The sequence below is a fragment of the Salmo trutta genome, chromosome 13 (genome assembly GCF_901001165.1).
Source record: "Salmo trutta chromosome 13, fSalTru1.1, whole genome shotgun sequence".
NCBI lineage: Eukaryota > Metazoa > Chordata > Actinopteri > Salmoniformes > Salmonidae > Salmo > Salmo trutta.
Window position 1 is genome coordinate 63,085,283 of NC_042969.1, and position 16,812 is coordinate 63,102,094.

General features: G+C 44.5%; 2 protein-coding genes across 2 annotated transcripts in view; one reads left to right on the forward strand and one right to left on the reverse strand.

Annotated features, from left to right (window-relative positions):
- LOC115206269 (forkhead box protein N1-like) overlaps nt 1–7,021 on the forward strand; it is a 28,775-nt gene extending 21,754 nt beyond the window's left edge. The window contains exons 6-9 of the mRNA XM_029773035.1: nt 3,354–3,450; nt 4,914–5,121; nt 5,546–6,010; nt 6,175–7,021. Of these exons, the coding sequence (XP_029628895.1) occupies nt 3,354–3,450; nt 4,914–5,121; nt 5,546–6,010; nt 6,175–6,491 (1,087 nt within the window). The 3' untranslated portion in view covers nt 6,492–7,021. The remainder of the gene's footprint in view (nt 1–3,353; nt 3,451–4,913; nt 5,122–5,545; nt 6,011–6,174) is intronic.
- Nucleotides 7,022–11,286: 4,265 nt separating this feature from the next.
- Nucleotides 11,287–16,812, reverse strand: part of unc119a1 (unc-119 lipid binding chaperone a1) — a 31,543-nt gene continuing 26,017 nt past the window's right edge. Inside the window, exons 2-5 of the mRNA XM_029773036.1 lie at nt 13,723–13,836; nt 13,082–13,175; nt 12,093–12,265; nt 11,287–11,966 (exon numbers count right to left, since the gene is read on the reverse strand). Of these exons, the coding sequence (XP_029628896.1) occupies nt 11,854–11,966; nt 12,093–12,265; nt 13,082–13,175; nt 13,723–13,836 (494 nt within the window). The 3' untranslated portion in view covers nt 11,287–11,853. The remainder of the gene's footprint in view (nt 11,967–12,092; nt 12,266–13,081; nt 13,176–13,722; nt 13,837–16,812) is intronic.

The window sequence follows — 16,812 nt, forward strand, 5'->3', positions numbered from 1 at the left end:
CAGGGTCAAACAGGAAGGATATAACCCCACCCACTTTGCCAAAGCACAGCCCCCACACCACTAAAGGGATCACTTCAACCACCAACTTACCATCCTGAGACAAGGCTGAGTATAGCCCACAAAGATCTCCGCCACGGCACAACCCAATGGGGGGGCGCCAACCCAGATAGGAAGACCACGTCAGTGACTCAACGCACCCCTCCTAGGGACGACATGGAAGAACACCAATAAGCCAGTGACTCAGCCCCTGTAATAGGGTTAGAGGCAGAGAATCCCATTGGAGAGAGGGGAACCGGCCAGGCAGAGACAGCAAGGGCGGTTCGTTGCTCCAGAGCCTTTCCGTTCATCTTCACACTGCTGGGCCAGACTACACTCAATCATAGGACCCACTGAAGAGATGAGTCTTCAGTAAAGACTTAAAGGCCGAGTCTGCATCTCTCACATGGGTAGGCAGACCATTCCATAAAAATGTAGCTCTATTGACAGAGTCGAAAGCCTTGGCCAGGTCGATGAATACGGCGACACAGTAATGTCTCTTATCGATGGCGGTTATGATATCGTTTAGGACCTTGAGCGTAGCTGAGGTGCACCCATGACCAGCTCTGAAACCAAATTGCATAGTGGAGAAGGTACAGTGGGATTCTAAATGGTCGGTAATCTGTTTGTTAACTTGGCTTTCGAAGACCTTAGAAAGGCAGGGCAGGATAGATATACAGTGAGGGAAAAAGGTATTTGATCCCCTGCTGATTTTGTACGTTTGCCCACTGTCAAAGAAATGATCAGTCTATAATTTTAATGGTAGGTTTATTTGAACAGTGACCGGGGTAGGGGTAGCCAGGTGGAAAGCATGGCCAGCCGTAGAATTTTTTTTATTGAAATTCTCAATTATAGTGGATTTATCGGTGGTGACAATGTTTCCCAGTGTAGTGGGCAGCTGGGAAGAGGTGCTCTTATTCTCCTTGGACTTTACAGTGTCTCAGAACCTTTTTGAGTTTGCGTTACAGGATGCAAATTTCTGTTTGAAAAAGCTAGCCATAGCTTTCCTGACTGCCTGTGTATATTGGTTCCTAACTTCCCTGAAAAGTTGCATATCGCGGGGGCTATTCGATGGTAATGCAGTACGTCACAGGATGTTTTTGTGCTGGTCGAGGGCAGTCAGGTCTGGAGTGAAGGGCTATATCTGTTCCTGGTTCTACATTTTTTGAATGGGGCATGCTTATTTAAGATGGTGAGGAAGGCACTTTTAAAGAATAACCAGGCATCCTCAATATCCTTCCAGGATACCCGGGCCAAGTCGATTAGAAAGACCTGCTCGCGGAAGTGTTTTAGGGAGCGTTTGACAGTGATGAGGGGTGGTCGTTTGACCACAGACCCATTACAGTTGCAGGCAATGAGGCAGTGATCGCTGAGATCTTGGTTGAAAACAGCAGAGGTGTTCACATAGGGTGTCCAGGCCACAGGTGGGGGCAGAGGGTGGTCTATAGCAAGCGGCAACGGTGAGAGACTTGTTTCTGGAAAGGTGGATTTTTAAAAGTAGAAGCTCGAATTGTTTGGGTACAGACCTGGATAGTAAGGCAGAACTCTGCAGGCTATCTCTGCAGTAGATTGCAACTCCGCCCCCTTTGGCAGTTCTATCTTGTCGGAAAATGTTATAGTTAGGGATGGAAATGTCTGGGTTTTTGGTGGTCTTCCTAAGCCAGGATTCAGACACGGCTAGGACATCCGGGTTGGCAGAGTGTGCTAAAGCAGTGAATAAAACAAACTTCTAATGTTAACATGCATGAAACCAAGGCTTTTACGGTTACAGAAGTCAACAAATGAGAGCACCCGGGGAATAGGAGTGGATCTAGGCACTGCAGGACCTGGATTAACCTCTACAATACCAGAGGATGAGGAGGATACGGATATGGCTGAAGGCTATAAGAACTGGTCGTCTAGTACGTTCGGAACAGAGAGTAAAAGGAGCAGGATTCTGGGCACGATAGAATATATTCAAGGCATAATGTACAGACAAAGGTATGGTAGGATGGGAATACATTGGAGGTAAACCTAGGCATTGTGTGATGATGAGAGAGATATTGTCTCTAGCAACATTTAAATCAGCTGATGTCACCACAAGTGTGGGAGGTGGAACTAAAGGGTTGGCTAAGGTATATTGAGCAGGGCTAGAGGCTCTACAGTAAAATAAGACAATAATCCCTAACCAGGACAGTAATGGACAAGACATATTGACATTAACGAGAGGCATGCGTAGCCAAGTAATCATAGGAGTCCAGTGAGTAGTTAGGCTGGCTGGAGACACGGCGATTCAGACAGCTAGCAGGCCGGGGCTAGCAAGCTAGCAGAAGGGTGTGAGGTTAGTAAGGTGTGAGGTGTGAGGTGGATGGGGTGTGTGTAAAGTGTGAGGTGTGAGGTGGATGGGGTGTGTGTGAGATTTGAGGTGTGAGGTGGATGGGGTGTGTGTGAGATTTGAGGTGTGAGGTGGATGGGGTGTGTGTGAGGTGTGAGGTGGATGGAGTGTGTGTGAGGTGGATGGAGTGTGTGTGAGGTGGATGGAGTGTGTGTGAGGTGGATGAGTTGTGTGTGAGGTGTGAGGTGGATGGAGTGTGTGTGAGGTGTGAGGTGGATGGAGTGTGTGTGAGGTGGATGGAGTGTGTGTGAGGTGGATGGAGTGTGTGTGAGGTGGATGAGATGTGTGTGAGGTGTGAGGTGGATGGAGTGTGTGTGAGGTGGATGGAGTGTGTGTGAGGTGGATGAGATGTGTGTGAGGTGTGAGGTGGATGGAGTGTGTGTGTGAGGTAGCCCATGCCCTAGATCTACACTGGTTCCACATACATTAGCACTGCCTCTTATTCAAATCCACTACAAAGAGCATTCGTGCTTTTAATTACGATATTGTCATTTCTATCTACCATACTTATTTTCTGACTTTTTCCTCAGAGGCTGAGTTAATATGATAATAACAACTTGTTTCCTTTTAGTGTTTTGTGGATGTCAACATGGATCCTTGTCATGAAGGATGTACATTCTTAGAATCTTAGCTATCTGTCCCCATAGGAGAACCCTTTTTGGTTCCAGGTAGAACTCTCTCTACAGACGGTTCTACATGGAAGCCAAAAGGGCTCTATCTGGAATCAAAAAGAGTTTTACCTGGAACCAAAAAGGGTTCTCCTATGGGGACAGTCGATTAACCCTTTTGGAACCATTTTTTATAAGAGTGTACTGTATATGTAATGAATAAACAACACTGTGATGTTAAATAATATAATATATGTTGTAATATACAATAATAATATAATATTGACTACAACTGATTGACTACACTGACTACAATGTTTGTCTTCAATCCATAGCATTCTGATCTTCATGGCTCTGAGGAACAGTAAGACAGGGAGTCTCCCAGTTAGTGATATCTACAGGTTCATGACTGAACACTTCCCCTACTTCAAGGTACAGCAGGAGGACTTTGTCTTCTCACTGACCCAACAGTCATCTCTGTGTCTTCTTAACTCTTTCATTATTCTCCTCCTATGTATTTTATCTGTGCCATGTCACAGGCAGAGCTGTTAGAACTATTGCTCTACATCCTTGTATGAACTTTGCGTCACCTAACTTTCCAAAACGAATGAATACAAGGACACACAAGTGACATGCATTGGGCTTAACCACACTTGTAAAGTAAATACCTTGTAATTAAATGTATTTACATGTGGTTTGAAAGACTCAATCACTGAGAGATCAACGCCTGCTGATCTTCAATCCTCTCATATCTGGCGACAAGCCCTTTATAGGACATGGAGAGAGAGAGAGAAACCATATATTTTCTTTAGAGCCTCCATAGATGAATGATGAATGATACTATAATAGTGCATATAGATCCAACGGTGTGCCAAAGCAGAAGCAGCCTTTGCCGTAGACTAGCCTCGTCCCCAGCCGTTTGTTAGGTATCATCAACCCCTACCTATTCTATAGAGAATACAGGCGTGGCCTCTAGGACCTAGTCAAAAGTAGTGCACTAGGGAACAGGGTCCTATTTGGGACCCAGCCTGTGTTTAACGAGGCTAGCCGTGGGCCAACCCGGCTGATACCCGTTAAGGCTTGATCAGTGTCTTCCCATCCATCACGGTGCTTATAGACCCAGGAAGTGGTTGGCTGTTTGTTTGTTTGTTTGTCTGTCTGTCTGTCTGTCTGTCTGTCTGTCTGTCTGTCTGTCTGTCTGTCTGTCTGTCTGTCTGTCTGTCTGTCTGTCTGGCGTAGGAAGAGGAGGAATGTACAACGTGGCACTGCAACAGCTTTGGCTCCTCTTCAGCCGAACATACTGTAGGACCTATGACTGAGAGACTGCCTCTTGTGTGTGTGTGTGTGTGTGTGTGTGTGTGTGTGTGTGTGTGTGTGTATGTGTATGTGTTTGTTTGTGTGTGTGCAACGTGGCACTACCCCTGCTTTGGTTCCTCTTGACTTTTGACTTGATTTTTAATTACTTTTAACCCCTATTTGGGTAAAAAGCTGAGGTTTGGGGCTGGACAGAGCTATGGATGCAAAGACTGACCATCCATGACATCACATTATATTTTAAGCTGTATATTGTTTATTTACTTTGAATGTTTACAAACAGTGGAGTAAAACAAGCGTATATGTTGGGTTCTGAACTAACTTCTATATTCTTCAAGGATGAGTGGGTAAATATCATTCATTGAAATGTCAAAAAATGGATGCATCAATCGCAGATAGCCCCTTTAAGAAATTCATAAATATGTTAAATATACTTCAATGCAATACCTTGATTATTTACATAGCCACAAACTATACAGTAGTATATCAAAATTGAACAATTAAAAATTGGAGGGAAAAAAGTATCCCATGGAAAATGAAAATACTGTTACTGTACATTTTTCCTCTCCTTTCTGTCTCAGACGGCTCCAGATGGATGGAAGAACTCGGTCCGCCACAACCTGTCTCTGAATAAGTCCTTTGAGAAGGTGGAGAATAAGATTGGCAACTCTTCCCGTAAGGGCTGCCTGTGGGCCCTCAACCCAGCCAAGATAGAGAAGATGCAGGAGGAGCTACACAAGTGGCGCCGCAAAGACCCCCTCACTGTCCGCAAGAGCATGGCCAGGCCAGGTAGGTGGCCTATACATCACAGACCAGGACTCCCCTTAGACCTGGGCTATGTTTTATTTGCACTTCCTCAAAGTTCAGATGCTAGTGTTTTAATGGACTGTAAGCTTGGCAATCCTCAGGTCCGTCATGGCATAAATGACACCCTAAATAAGATGGTTCTATGTTATTCAGAAAGATTCAAGTACAGCTTGTGTTGCTACAGACAGGGCATGTTACCTTGGAGACCGAGCAACACCAGCGTTCTGGTGATTCTATCCACTCAGCCTTTTTGGCAGCTGTTACAGGAGATAAATGTAAGGTCATCTCAATTTACCCACAGTTTCTCTCTCTCTCTCTCTCTCTCTCTCTCTCTCTCTCTCTCTCTCTCTCGCTCTCTCTCTCTCTCTCTCTCTCTCTCTCACGCGCTCTCTCTCTGTTTTCTCAGAGGACCTGGATCGCCTGTTGGGGGAAAGACCAGAGAATCTGAAATCTTTACCTTTTTACCACCAGACCCCACTGGCAAGATCCACCACAAACTACAACCCTACCCCTTCCTCCTTTACTTCATCCCAGCCTCCAGAGCCCTGTCCCCCTCTCCAACGTCCCCTCTACCCCCACGTCCCCTCTTCCATCCTGACAGTCAACCAGCACCCCCGCTACATGTCCCCCACCACCCCCCACCCCTTCTCCTTCTACTCCCCCTGCGGACAGCAGCCTCCATCAGGTATTCCTCCCAATGTGGGTACCTTGGGTTCCCCCTTGGCGGGGCAGACACCCTCCAGCTGTAGCGCCACCATACAGGCAGAGTATGACGTTGGGCCCAGGAGCATGCAGGAGCTACAGCTAGAGGGAGATGCTAGTAACGATATCGACACGCTCAACCCCAGCTTGACTGACCTGCAGCTCCATGGTGAGAGAGAGAGAGAGAGAGAGAGAGAGAGAGAGAGAGAGAGAGAGAGAGAGAGAGAGAGAGAGAGAGAGAGAGAGAGTGTGAGAGAGAGAGAGAACCATATTCAGGAAATATTTTTATACACTCTACAACAAGATTTGCAACCCTGTTCACTCTCCTCTCAGGTTACTTGTGGGAGGAGCTGAGAGAGGACAGCCTGGCTCCTGATTCGCTGGTGGCAATCAGTCCCTCCCCGTCCCCCTCATCTTCCCAGTCAACACTCTTCCTCCTGGGGTCAAGTCTGAGGAGCACCTGTCCTGTCAACCAGACATCAGAGTTGATCTCTGTCGGGCTGGGGAAGGAAGATGAGGAGATGGACGGAGCATGTGGAGGTCCATCAGACCTACATATTAATGGACAGTACCACACAGCCTACACAGGTGTGGAGAGTTTAGCTGGTTACCTCACTTCCATGGGGAACACCCCCATACCTTTGCTTTGAAGCCCAGGAAAGGGCTCCCTTCGTGAAATCTCACCAAGACCTTCCCCCTGGACCAGGACAACTCAAGACTGGGGTTGTGAAAGTCAAGACTTATCACAATGTAGCAATGAAACAGTGACAATATTGTGCACAGTTTGATGACAATCAAACATCATATTTTGCTTTGCTTTGAACCTGCAGAGCTCGTTGGCTCAATTTGTCTACAATTAGCCTTAATCAAATGTGTGAGTGAGTAGGGGTTCAGGTTTTATCACAATTGCGTTAACAATATGTTTCTATTCATATCATTGACTGTGGCTGGGTCAAATTCAAAACTTGACATTCATGAGAATGAATGGATCCAAAAGCTCATGACACACCTGATTGTTCAGTGATTAGGAGTAGAGTGCAGTACCACCTAACTTCACACAAGATGGCAGCAGAGAGCAGTAGTGACTTATTTAATGGAACGTTAGAGTTGTTGATAGAAATACAGCATTTACATTTTACATTTACGTCATTTAGCAGACACTTATCCAGAGCGACTTACAAATTGGGGCATTCACCTTATGATATCCAGTGGAACAACCACTTTACAATAATACATCTATATCTTTTTTGGGGGGGAGGGTAGGGGGGGGTTAGAAGGATTACTTTATCCTATCCTAGGTATTCCTTAAAGAGGTGGGGTTTCAGGTGTCTACGGAAGGTGGTGATTGACTCCGCTGTCCTGGCGTCGTGAGGGAGCTTGTTCCACCATTGGGGTGCCAGAGCAGCGAACAGTTTTGACTGGGCTGAGCGGGAACTGTGCTTCCGCAGAGGTAGGGGGGCCAGCAGGCCAGAGGTGGATGAACGCAGTGCCCTTCTTTGGGTGTAGGGACTGATCAGAGCCTGAAGGTACGGAGGTGCCGTTCCCCTCACAGCTCCGTAGGCAAGCACCATGGTCTTGTAGCAGATGCGAGCTTCAACTGGAAGCCAGTGGAGTGTGCGGAGGAGCGGGGTGACGTGAGAGAACTTGGGAAGGTTGAACACCAGACGGGCTGCGGCGTTCTGGATGAGTTGTAGGGGTTTAATGGCACAGGCAGGGAGCTGGTGACATTTCTTCCTTATTCTACACTACAGAGAATCATATCTGTTCTACCTTCCCAAGTTCTCTCACGTCACCCCGCTCCTCCGCTCTCTCCACTGGCTTCCAGTTGAAGCTCGCATCCGCTACAAGTCCATGGTGCTTGCGTACGGAGCTGTGAGGGGAACGGCACCTCCGTACCTTCAGGCTCTGATCAGGCCCTACACCCAAACAAGGGCACTGCGTTCATCCACCTCTGGCCTGCTCGCCTCCCTACCTCTGAGGAAGTACAGTTCCCGCTCAGCCCAGTCAAAACTGTTCGCTGCTCTGGCACCCCAATGGTGGAACAAGCTCCCTCACGACGCCAGGACAGCGGAGTCAATCACCACCTTCCGGAGACACCTGAAACCCCACCTCTTTAAGGAATACCTGGGATAGGATAAAGTAATCCTTCTAACCCCCCCCCCCCCTAAAAGATTTAGATGCACTATTGTAAAGTGGTTGTTCCACTGGATATCATAAGGTGAATGCACCAATTTGTAAGTCGCTCTGGATAAGAGCGTCTGCTAAATGACTTAAATGTAAATGTAAATGTACACAACACATTTCTATGTTGAACCTTTTGTGAAGTCTCATTCTCCTGAATAAGCCCCCTGGTGTGATATGTTCCCGCTTTTTCAATTTGCATTTTATTCAGTTTATGGTGACGAGATGATTCAAGCCATCTGGTTTTTAGCTCAAAGCTAATGAATGTAATTACAAAATTTGTCTTAGCATAATTTCTGATACGAAACAGGGAACATACTCACTGTTAACTCAATACATTTTCTTTCTAGAAATAGTTTTCAAAGCTTTCTAGCTAAATTACCATTGAAGATGGAAGTCAATATCAAGGCAGAGCCGGACAACTGTTCTCAGAACTTCCTCTGGTTCCTGTCAGCCCTATCTAATAACTTAGCTTCCATATTTATGAAAATGAATAAGGTGACATCACCTTACCAGGAACATATTTCGAGAGTGTACTTTAGTCATAGCATGTGTGAAAAGGCCCTTTTTCTTGTATGGAATAACTGTGTATATAGTAAACTTATAGCGCTGGAACTGATTGATTTATAGTGCTTGAACTGATTCATGAGTTGATATTCTAGTCTAGACAATTTGTTCTGCGTCTATCTAATTTCTGTCCATCACAGATCTATCCAGACATTGTAAAATAACCTTTGTTATAATTGGCTGTTCCCACATATTGTAACTGGTGTCATTGTTTTACCATCTTGGGTATCAAGTGAAAAAAGACCACAAGTCGCATTTCAAGACTTCCCAAAAAAATCACATATATTTATTTCTCTGAGTGGCATTTCAACTGTCCAAACTTTACATCATTTTAATTTACAATAACCACATTTCTTATAAATACATCTGCAGATCTCTTGAGACTAAATATGTGCTGGATATCAAAATGAATATCTGGTTTTGAGTTCATATATGACTATCCTTCGCCTACTTTTAACTCATCAAAGTGGCTACTTAAAAAAATACTTTAGAAGATAAAACTATGAGTATACGGAAATAAACACGACTAGGGTTGCAAAATTCCAGTAACTTTCCTAAAATTCCCAGTTTTTCCAAAAATCCATGTTGGAAAATTCCTGGAATCAGGCTGGAATAAGAAATCCAGGAATCCTCCAAAAGGGACTTCTGAAAAACCAGGGAATTTTGGAAAAGCTAGAATTTTCCAGCCCTAAATACGACACATTCACATTAAAAGAATACCAGTCCCATTCTACGATGTAATGTACGCTAATGGCATTCAACTGGTTTCTACTGGAATGGTGATCAACAAAGAACCTCATCAAACAGTAGTACTGTTCCTTTCAGGGACAACGAGTCATTCAGAGCTAATGGCTATTTATTAGAAATTCAAGAAACTTTTTTGACTTTCTTTAAGAGTAAAAAAAAAGTAGCAGAACCCTAGTAGAAATATATAGGTTCTGCTTGCTCGACTAGAATACATGTTTTGATGATGTCAGAGAATTGTGTGTTGGTGTCACTTGGTAATGCGACAGACAGCTGGTCTGTCTGTCTGTCTGTCTGTCTGTCTGTCTGTCTGTCTGTCTGTCTGTCTGTCTGTCTGTCTGTCTGTCTGTCTGTCTGTCTGTCTGTCTGTCTGTCTGTCTGTCTGTCTGTCTGTCTGTCTGTCTGTCTGTCTGTACCAGTCAAAAGGTTGGACACACCTACTCCTTCAAGGGTTTTTCTTTATTTTTTAATATGTTCTACATTGTAGAATAATAGTGAAGACATCAAAACTATGAAATAACACATGAAATAATGTAGTAACCAAAATATATTATATATTTTAGATTCTTCAAAGTAGCCACCCTTTGCCTTGATGACAGCTTTGCACAGTCTTGGCATTCTCTCAACACGCTTCACCTGGAATACTTTCCAACAGTCTTGAAGGAGTTCCCACATACTCTGAGCACTTGTTGGCTGCTTTTCCTTCATTCTGCGGTCCAACTCATCCCAAACCATCTCAATTGGGTTGAGATCGGGTGATTTTGGAGGCCAGGTCATCTGATGCAGCACTCCATCACTCTTCTTCTTGGTCAAATAGCCCTTACATGGCCTGGAGGTGAGTTGGGTCATTGTCCTGTTGAAAAACAAATTATAGTCCCACTAAGCGCAAACCAAATGGGATGGTGTATCGCTGCAGAATGCTGTGGTAGCCATGCTGGTTAAGTGTGCCTTGAATTCTAAATAAATCACACACCATGTCACCAGCAACGCACCCCCACACCATCACACCTCCTCCTCCATGCTTCATGGTGGGAACCACACATGCGGAGATCATCCATACACCTACTCTGCGTCTCATAAAGACACAGCGATTGGAATCAAAAATATAAAATTTGGACTAATCAAACCAAAGGACAAATTTCCACCGATCTAATGTCCATTGCTCATGTTTGTTGGCCCAAGCAAGTCTCTTCTTATTATTGGTGTCCTTTAGTAGTGGTTTCTTTGCAGCAATTTGATCATGAAGGCCTGATTCACACAGTCTCCTCTAAACAGTTGATGTTGAGATGTGTCCGTTACTTGAACTCTGTGAAGCTTTTATTTGTGCTGCAATTTCTGAGGCTGGTAACTCTAAAGAACCCATCCTCTGCAGCAGAGGCAACTCTGAGCCTTCCTTTCCTGTGGCGCTCGTCATGAGAGCCAGTTTCATCATAGCACTTGATGGTATTTGCGCACTTGAAGACACTTTTAAAGTTCTTGAAATGTTCTGCATTGACTGTCCTTCATGTCTTAAAGTAACGATGGACTGTTGTTTTTCTTTGCTTATTTGAGCTGTTCTTGCCATAATATGGACTTGGTCTTTTACCAAATAGGGCTATCTTCTGTATACCACCCCTAACTTGTCACAACACAACTCATTGGCTCAAACGCATTAAGAAGGCAAGACATTCCAGAAATGAACTTTTAACAAGGGACACCTGTTAATTGAAATGCATTCCAGGTGACTACTTCATGAAGCTGGTTGAGAGAATGCTAAGAGTGTGCAAAGCTGTCATACTGGAAAAGGGTGGCAACTTTTTAAACACTTTTTTGGTTACTACATGATTCCATATGTGTTATTTTATAGTTTTGATATCTTCACTATTATTATACAATGTAGACAATAGTAAAGAAAAACCCTTGAATGAGTAGGTGTGTCCAAACTTTTGACTGGTACTGTAAATGTCAATGAGATGTCTCTCCTTTTCTCTCTTTCCCTTTCTCTTTTTCTCTTTAGCTGACTGACTGAGAACACACTGACTAGACATTCAATCTCACTCATTGTTACTGGCCCTTATATACTGTACTGGTTGTGCATTTATTTTGTCTAGATCAGGCCACATCAGATGTGTCCCATAGCGAAGGTCTGTGTGTGTTTATGTATACTAGACTGTGTACACATCTATAACACTCTCTATCAGACACAGAAAGTTGAGAGGTCATTGCAAGAGACTGGAGTAGGGGATTGCAATTTAGGGGATAACAAGCAATGGCGGAATTCTGATTGGAGAAATAAAGCTGTCCATCAGTCCTGTTGCTTGTGACCTGTCAGTCCGTCCATACGTCTCTCCGTTCGTCATCTGTCTGTCTGTCTGTCTGTCTGTCTGTCTGTCTGTCTGTCTGTCTGTCTGTCTGTCTGTCTGTCTGTCTGTCTGTCTGTCTGTCTGTCTGTCTGTCTGTCTGTCTGTCCATGGTCCCATGGGGGGGTGGGTTTGAGTTGGAGTTGGAGTGGGTCTAGGTGTCTAGGGAAGTCCTGCGCTCCTACGGACTCCCACTGTAGGAGTAGTCTGCCTTGTTGTGCATCACCAGCTTGTTGTCCACAAAGTAGAAGCTGTCGGACTGTGTTTTGTATGGGTGCAGGATCATCTCACGCACTGAGGAAGAAGAGGAAGGACACGTCAGTGTGTGTGTTTGAGTGAGTGTGTGTGTCGAACTGTGTCGTATGGGTACAGGAAGTGCATGCATGCATGCTATGTTTGTCTATGTGTGTCTATACTCACTGATGTCCTCTGATAGAGGGGGGAACTCGTAGATGTGTTCACAGGTGTTCTTGCTGCTGGGCATACAGAAACCAAACTCAAAATCAAAGCTCTTGAGGAGCTGCTCTCTGAAGTAGTGCCTCTCAATCATCCTGAAGTTGTTGATGGGCATGTCTCCCACTGTGAACTCCACACTGTGTCAGAGAGGACAGGGGGACAGAGCGATCTGATAAACTATTGGAAACACACTTACACATCATTTGTTTGTTATAGTTTGTTGCAGAACCAAAGTGTAATTCCATGTTTCCTCATTTCCCCCCTCTACAGTAGCCCTTTCTTGAATTCAAATGACTAGTGGCCTTGTGTGGAATGTTCTTCATATTTTTCATAATTTCATAATAAACATTAATTTAAATAAACAGCAGAAAATCTGGTGTTTCTATGCCAAACTGTTTTGCTATGTTTCAGTCTTCTGTGATGTATATAAAGTGTAATATTGGGATGAAAACTCCAAATGTAAAAATGCAATACATTTCAACTCTCTATCTGACATGGTACAGGTGTCTTCTTTAATTAAGCCCATCACCATGTGTGTGAGGTGTAGACGTTGGTTTCAATGTAGATGTGTTTTAGACTACCAATAACCACTCTGTGAGACCCTGATTTAGCCCACTGCAGTAAAAGGTTCATTAATAACATCTGGCCTGACTGTCCTTTTTCTCATCTCTCTTTCTCTCTCTCTTTTGCCCTCTCTGCCTCCTTTTTTTCTCTCTCTCCCTCTCTCTTTCTCCCCCTACTGTGTAGCCTTCCTGCCTCCTTGGTATCTGTCACACACAAACATGCACGCAAGCACGTAGGCACGCACACACACACACACACACCACCTCTCACTCTCTGAGAATAGCCCTCCCCATCTGTCTCCTCTCAGAAGAGAACAGCAGGGCACTGAATGGCCACCGCTCCACCACCCTTACACACCCACACAGGCGGCCATCTTAGCTGTGACTTACGTGGCGCCGACCTGGCGCAGCTGCAGGAAGGCAGGGGTGAACTGGTAACGGACGAAGCGGCCTCCGTTGGGGTCAAAATCCTTCTTTTCGCCCGCTGCCAGAGTGTCACAAAACAAACCACGCTAACAAGCCTGCTGTTTTGAAGCACGGTCTCTCTGCTGTGTACCTCTCTGAATAGACACTGTTTCAGAGCCTTAGATGATCAACTCACACAGCGAAATAACACATTCTCAGTAGAGACCTAGCTAATAGGAGTCATTTGTTGATGAATCATGCATATTACTGCCTGGGCCTAGTTAACCCAGAGGTATATGCTGCTCACACATATTGTAGGTCTTAAAACCTCTTCGTTATCAGAAGCTATGACCTTTAGTTTAGTGCCACAAGTCATATATCCTAGGCTCTAATAAGAGAATATTGTTGACATGTATATATGAATATGATTATGTTAGGGAACACAAATACTAATGGTTATATTTAGCACAGAACAGGCCTATTACTGATCTGGTGCTGTTGGTTTGGTGATCTCAAACAGCACCGTCCCTGTCTTGATTAAATACATTACCAACATATAGCTCATACACAGTACATGCATCTAATATCTGTGCTGTTTAATACGGTAGTTTTGACATAGCCCATACCTGGTACAGGGGGTTTGGTGATCTCAAATAGCACCGTCCCTGTCTCCATGTCTCGGATCTTGAACCGTGTGAAGTCGATCATGTGAACGTTCTCCTCTGGGGAACATAGGTAGTCTGAAACAGAAAGGGGACAGAGCACATTTTAGTCTGAATACAGTAGGGCTACATACTCTACAGAACACCTTTCAGTCTGAATACAGTAGGGCTACATACTCTACAGAGCACATTTTAGTCTGAATACAGTAGGGCTACATACGCTTCAGAACACATTTTAGTCTGAATACAGGAGGGCTACAGAAGGGCTACATACTCTACAGAACACCTTTCAGTCTGAATATAGTAGGGCTACATACTCTACAGAACACATTTTAGTCTGAATACAGTAGGGCTACATACTCTACAGAACACATTTTAGTCTGAATACAGTAGGGCTACATACTCTACAGAAAACCTTTTAGTCTGAATACAGTAGGGCTACATACTCTACAGAACACCTTTCAGTCTGAATACAGTAGGGCTACATACTCTACAGAACACCTTTCAGTCTGAATACAGTAGGGCTACATACTCTACAGAACACATTTTAGTCTGAATACAGTAGAGCTACATACTCTACAGAACACATTTTAGTCTGAATACAGTAGGGCTACATACTCTACAGAAAACCGTTCAGTCTGAATACAGGAGGGCTACAGGAGGGCTACAGGAGGGCTACATACTGTACAGAACACCTTTCAGTCTGAATACAGGAGGGCTACACACTCAACAGAACACCTTTTAGTCAAAGGAATGAACAGTAGAAAGACTACTGGTATGTATACTTTTACAATACTTTTGTTTACATTCATGAACATTCTAGAATTGTCAACCTCTTGCATACAAATAGACCAGAACTGTTTAACATATTAGTATAAAAGTTCACTTTTATCAAGTAAAGGAATATAAAAGCATGAAACTTGGTACACTTGTACACCTGGACTACAAGTAATGATATCTATGTTATAAGACAATTATGCAGTTGTTACAGCCTTGTGCACACTGATTCAGCTCTTCCAAAACATTTACATTACATGCCCCTTCACTAAGCACTCTGACCCTGCCCCATCTAACCACTTGGCCAGCCTGTCAGATCCTCACCTAACAGAGACAGAAAGAGCTATTTTTACTCCTCTAATCTTTGCATCTGCCAAGATGTGACACTGACAATAACCACAGTCTTATAGTCACTGGAGAACTTCTCTGTGATAACATGCAGGCCCACAGTGTTATAGTCACTGGAGAACTGCTCTGTGATAACATGCAGGCCCACAGTGTTATAGTCACTGGAGAACTGCTCTGTGATAACATGCAGGCCCACAGTGTTTTGTGTCACACTAACAGAACTGACAGTTTGGAATACGAGACACTTATATAAGGCCCTCTCACAGAACTGACAGTTTGGAATACGAGACACTTCTATAAGGCCCTCTCACAGAACTGACAGTTTGGAATACGAGACACTTGTATAAGGCCCTCTCACAGAACTGACCGTTTGGAATACGAGACACTTCTATAAGGCCCTCTCACAGAACTGACAGTTTGGAATACGAGACACTTCTATAAGGCCCTCTCACAGAACTGACAGTTTGGAATACGAGACACTTCTATAAGGCCCTCTCACAGAACTGACAGTTTGGAATACGAGACACTTCTATAAGGCCCTCTCACAGAACTGACAGTTTGGAATACGAGACACTTCTATAAGGCCCTCTCACAGAACTGACAGTTTGGAATACGAGACACTTCTATAAGGCCCTCTCGCAGAACTGACAGTTTGGAATACGAGACACTTCTATAAGGCCCTCTCGCAGAACTGACAGTTTGGAATACGAGACACTTGTATAAGGCCCTCTCGCAGAACTGACAGTTTGGAATACGAGACACTTCTATAAGGCCCTCTCGCAGAACTGACAGTTTGGAATACGAGACACTTCTATAAGGCCCTCTCGCAGAACTGACAGTTTGGAATACGTGACACTTCTATAAGGCCCTCTCACAGAACTGACAGTTTGGAATACGAGACACTTCTATAAGGCCCTCTCACAGAACTGACAGTTTGGAATACGTGACACTTCTATAAGGCCCTCTCACAGAACTGACAGTTTGGAATACGAGACACTTCTATAAGGCCCTCTCACAGAACTGACAGTTTGGAATACGAGACACTTCTATAAGGCCCTCTCACAGAACTGACAGTTTGGAATACGAGACACTTCTATAAGGCCCTCTCACAGAACTGACAGTTTGGAATATGTGGACAGGCAAAACTATTAGGACAGAAATCGAACACTAACCAACACTTGTGGTTCCAATACGGCTCAGTTGGTTGGAGCATGGTGTTGGCAAAACCAGGGCAACACCAAGGTGCCAGCCAACTTAACCTAAGGTTTGGGTCGAGGGTACTGTACGCTGATCCCACACTCTTAGAAAAAAGGTTCCAAAAGGGTTCTTCGTCTGGCCCCATAAAATAACCCTTTTTGGTTCCAGGTAGAACCCTTTTTGGTTCCATGTAGAACCCTCTCTGTGGAAATGGTAACACATGAAACCCAAAAGAGTTCTACCTGGAACCAAAAAGGGTTCTTCAATGGGTTCTCCTATGGGGAAAGGCTAAGAACCCTTTTAGGTTCTAGATAGCACCCTTTTTGCAGATCTGTGCCCAAGGGACAGCAGCTACAGCCCTGTGACATACACTCACCTCCCCACAGGCTGTGGATTAAGACTAAGAGGCTTACATTGTTTCACCGTCACATGGACAGATTGGAAGACGCTAAGGGGATTTAGGGAAACTATAGGTTTTGCTGTACTGTAACCCCCATTCCCCCGACACCACCCCACAAATTGACCACTGCACCCCTTTCATACACCCTCCCTACCTGCATCCTATTAAAAACTACAGGTGGGCACCTGCCTCTAAGCCTTTGATATTGCTTCATGTCAAAACTGTACTGAGGTAGAATAGTAAGAGCACATTCTAGTAAGACTTTAGTGAGCCCTCACACACACACGCACACACACACACACACACACACACACACACACACACACACACAC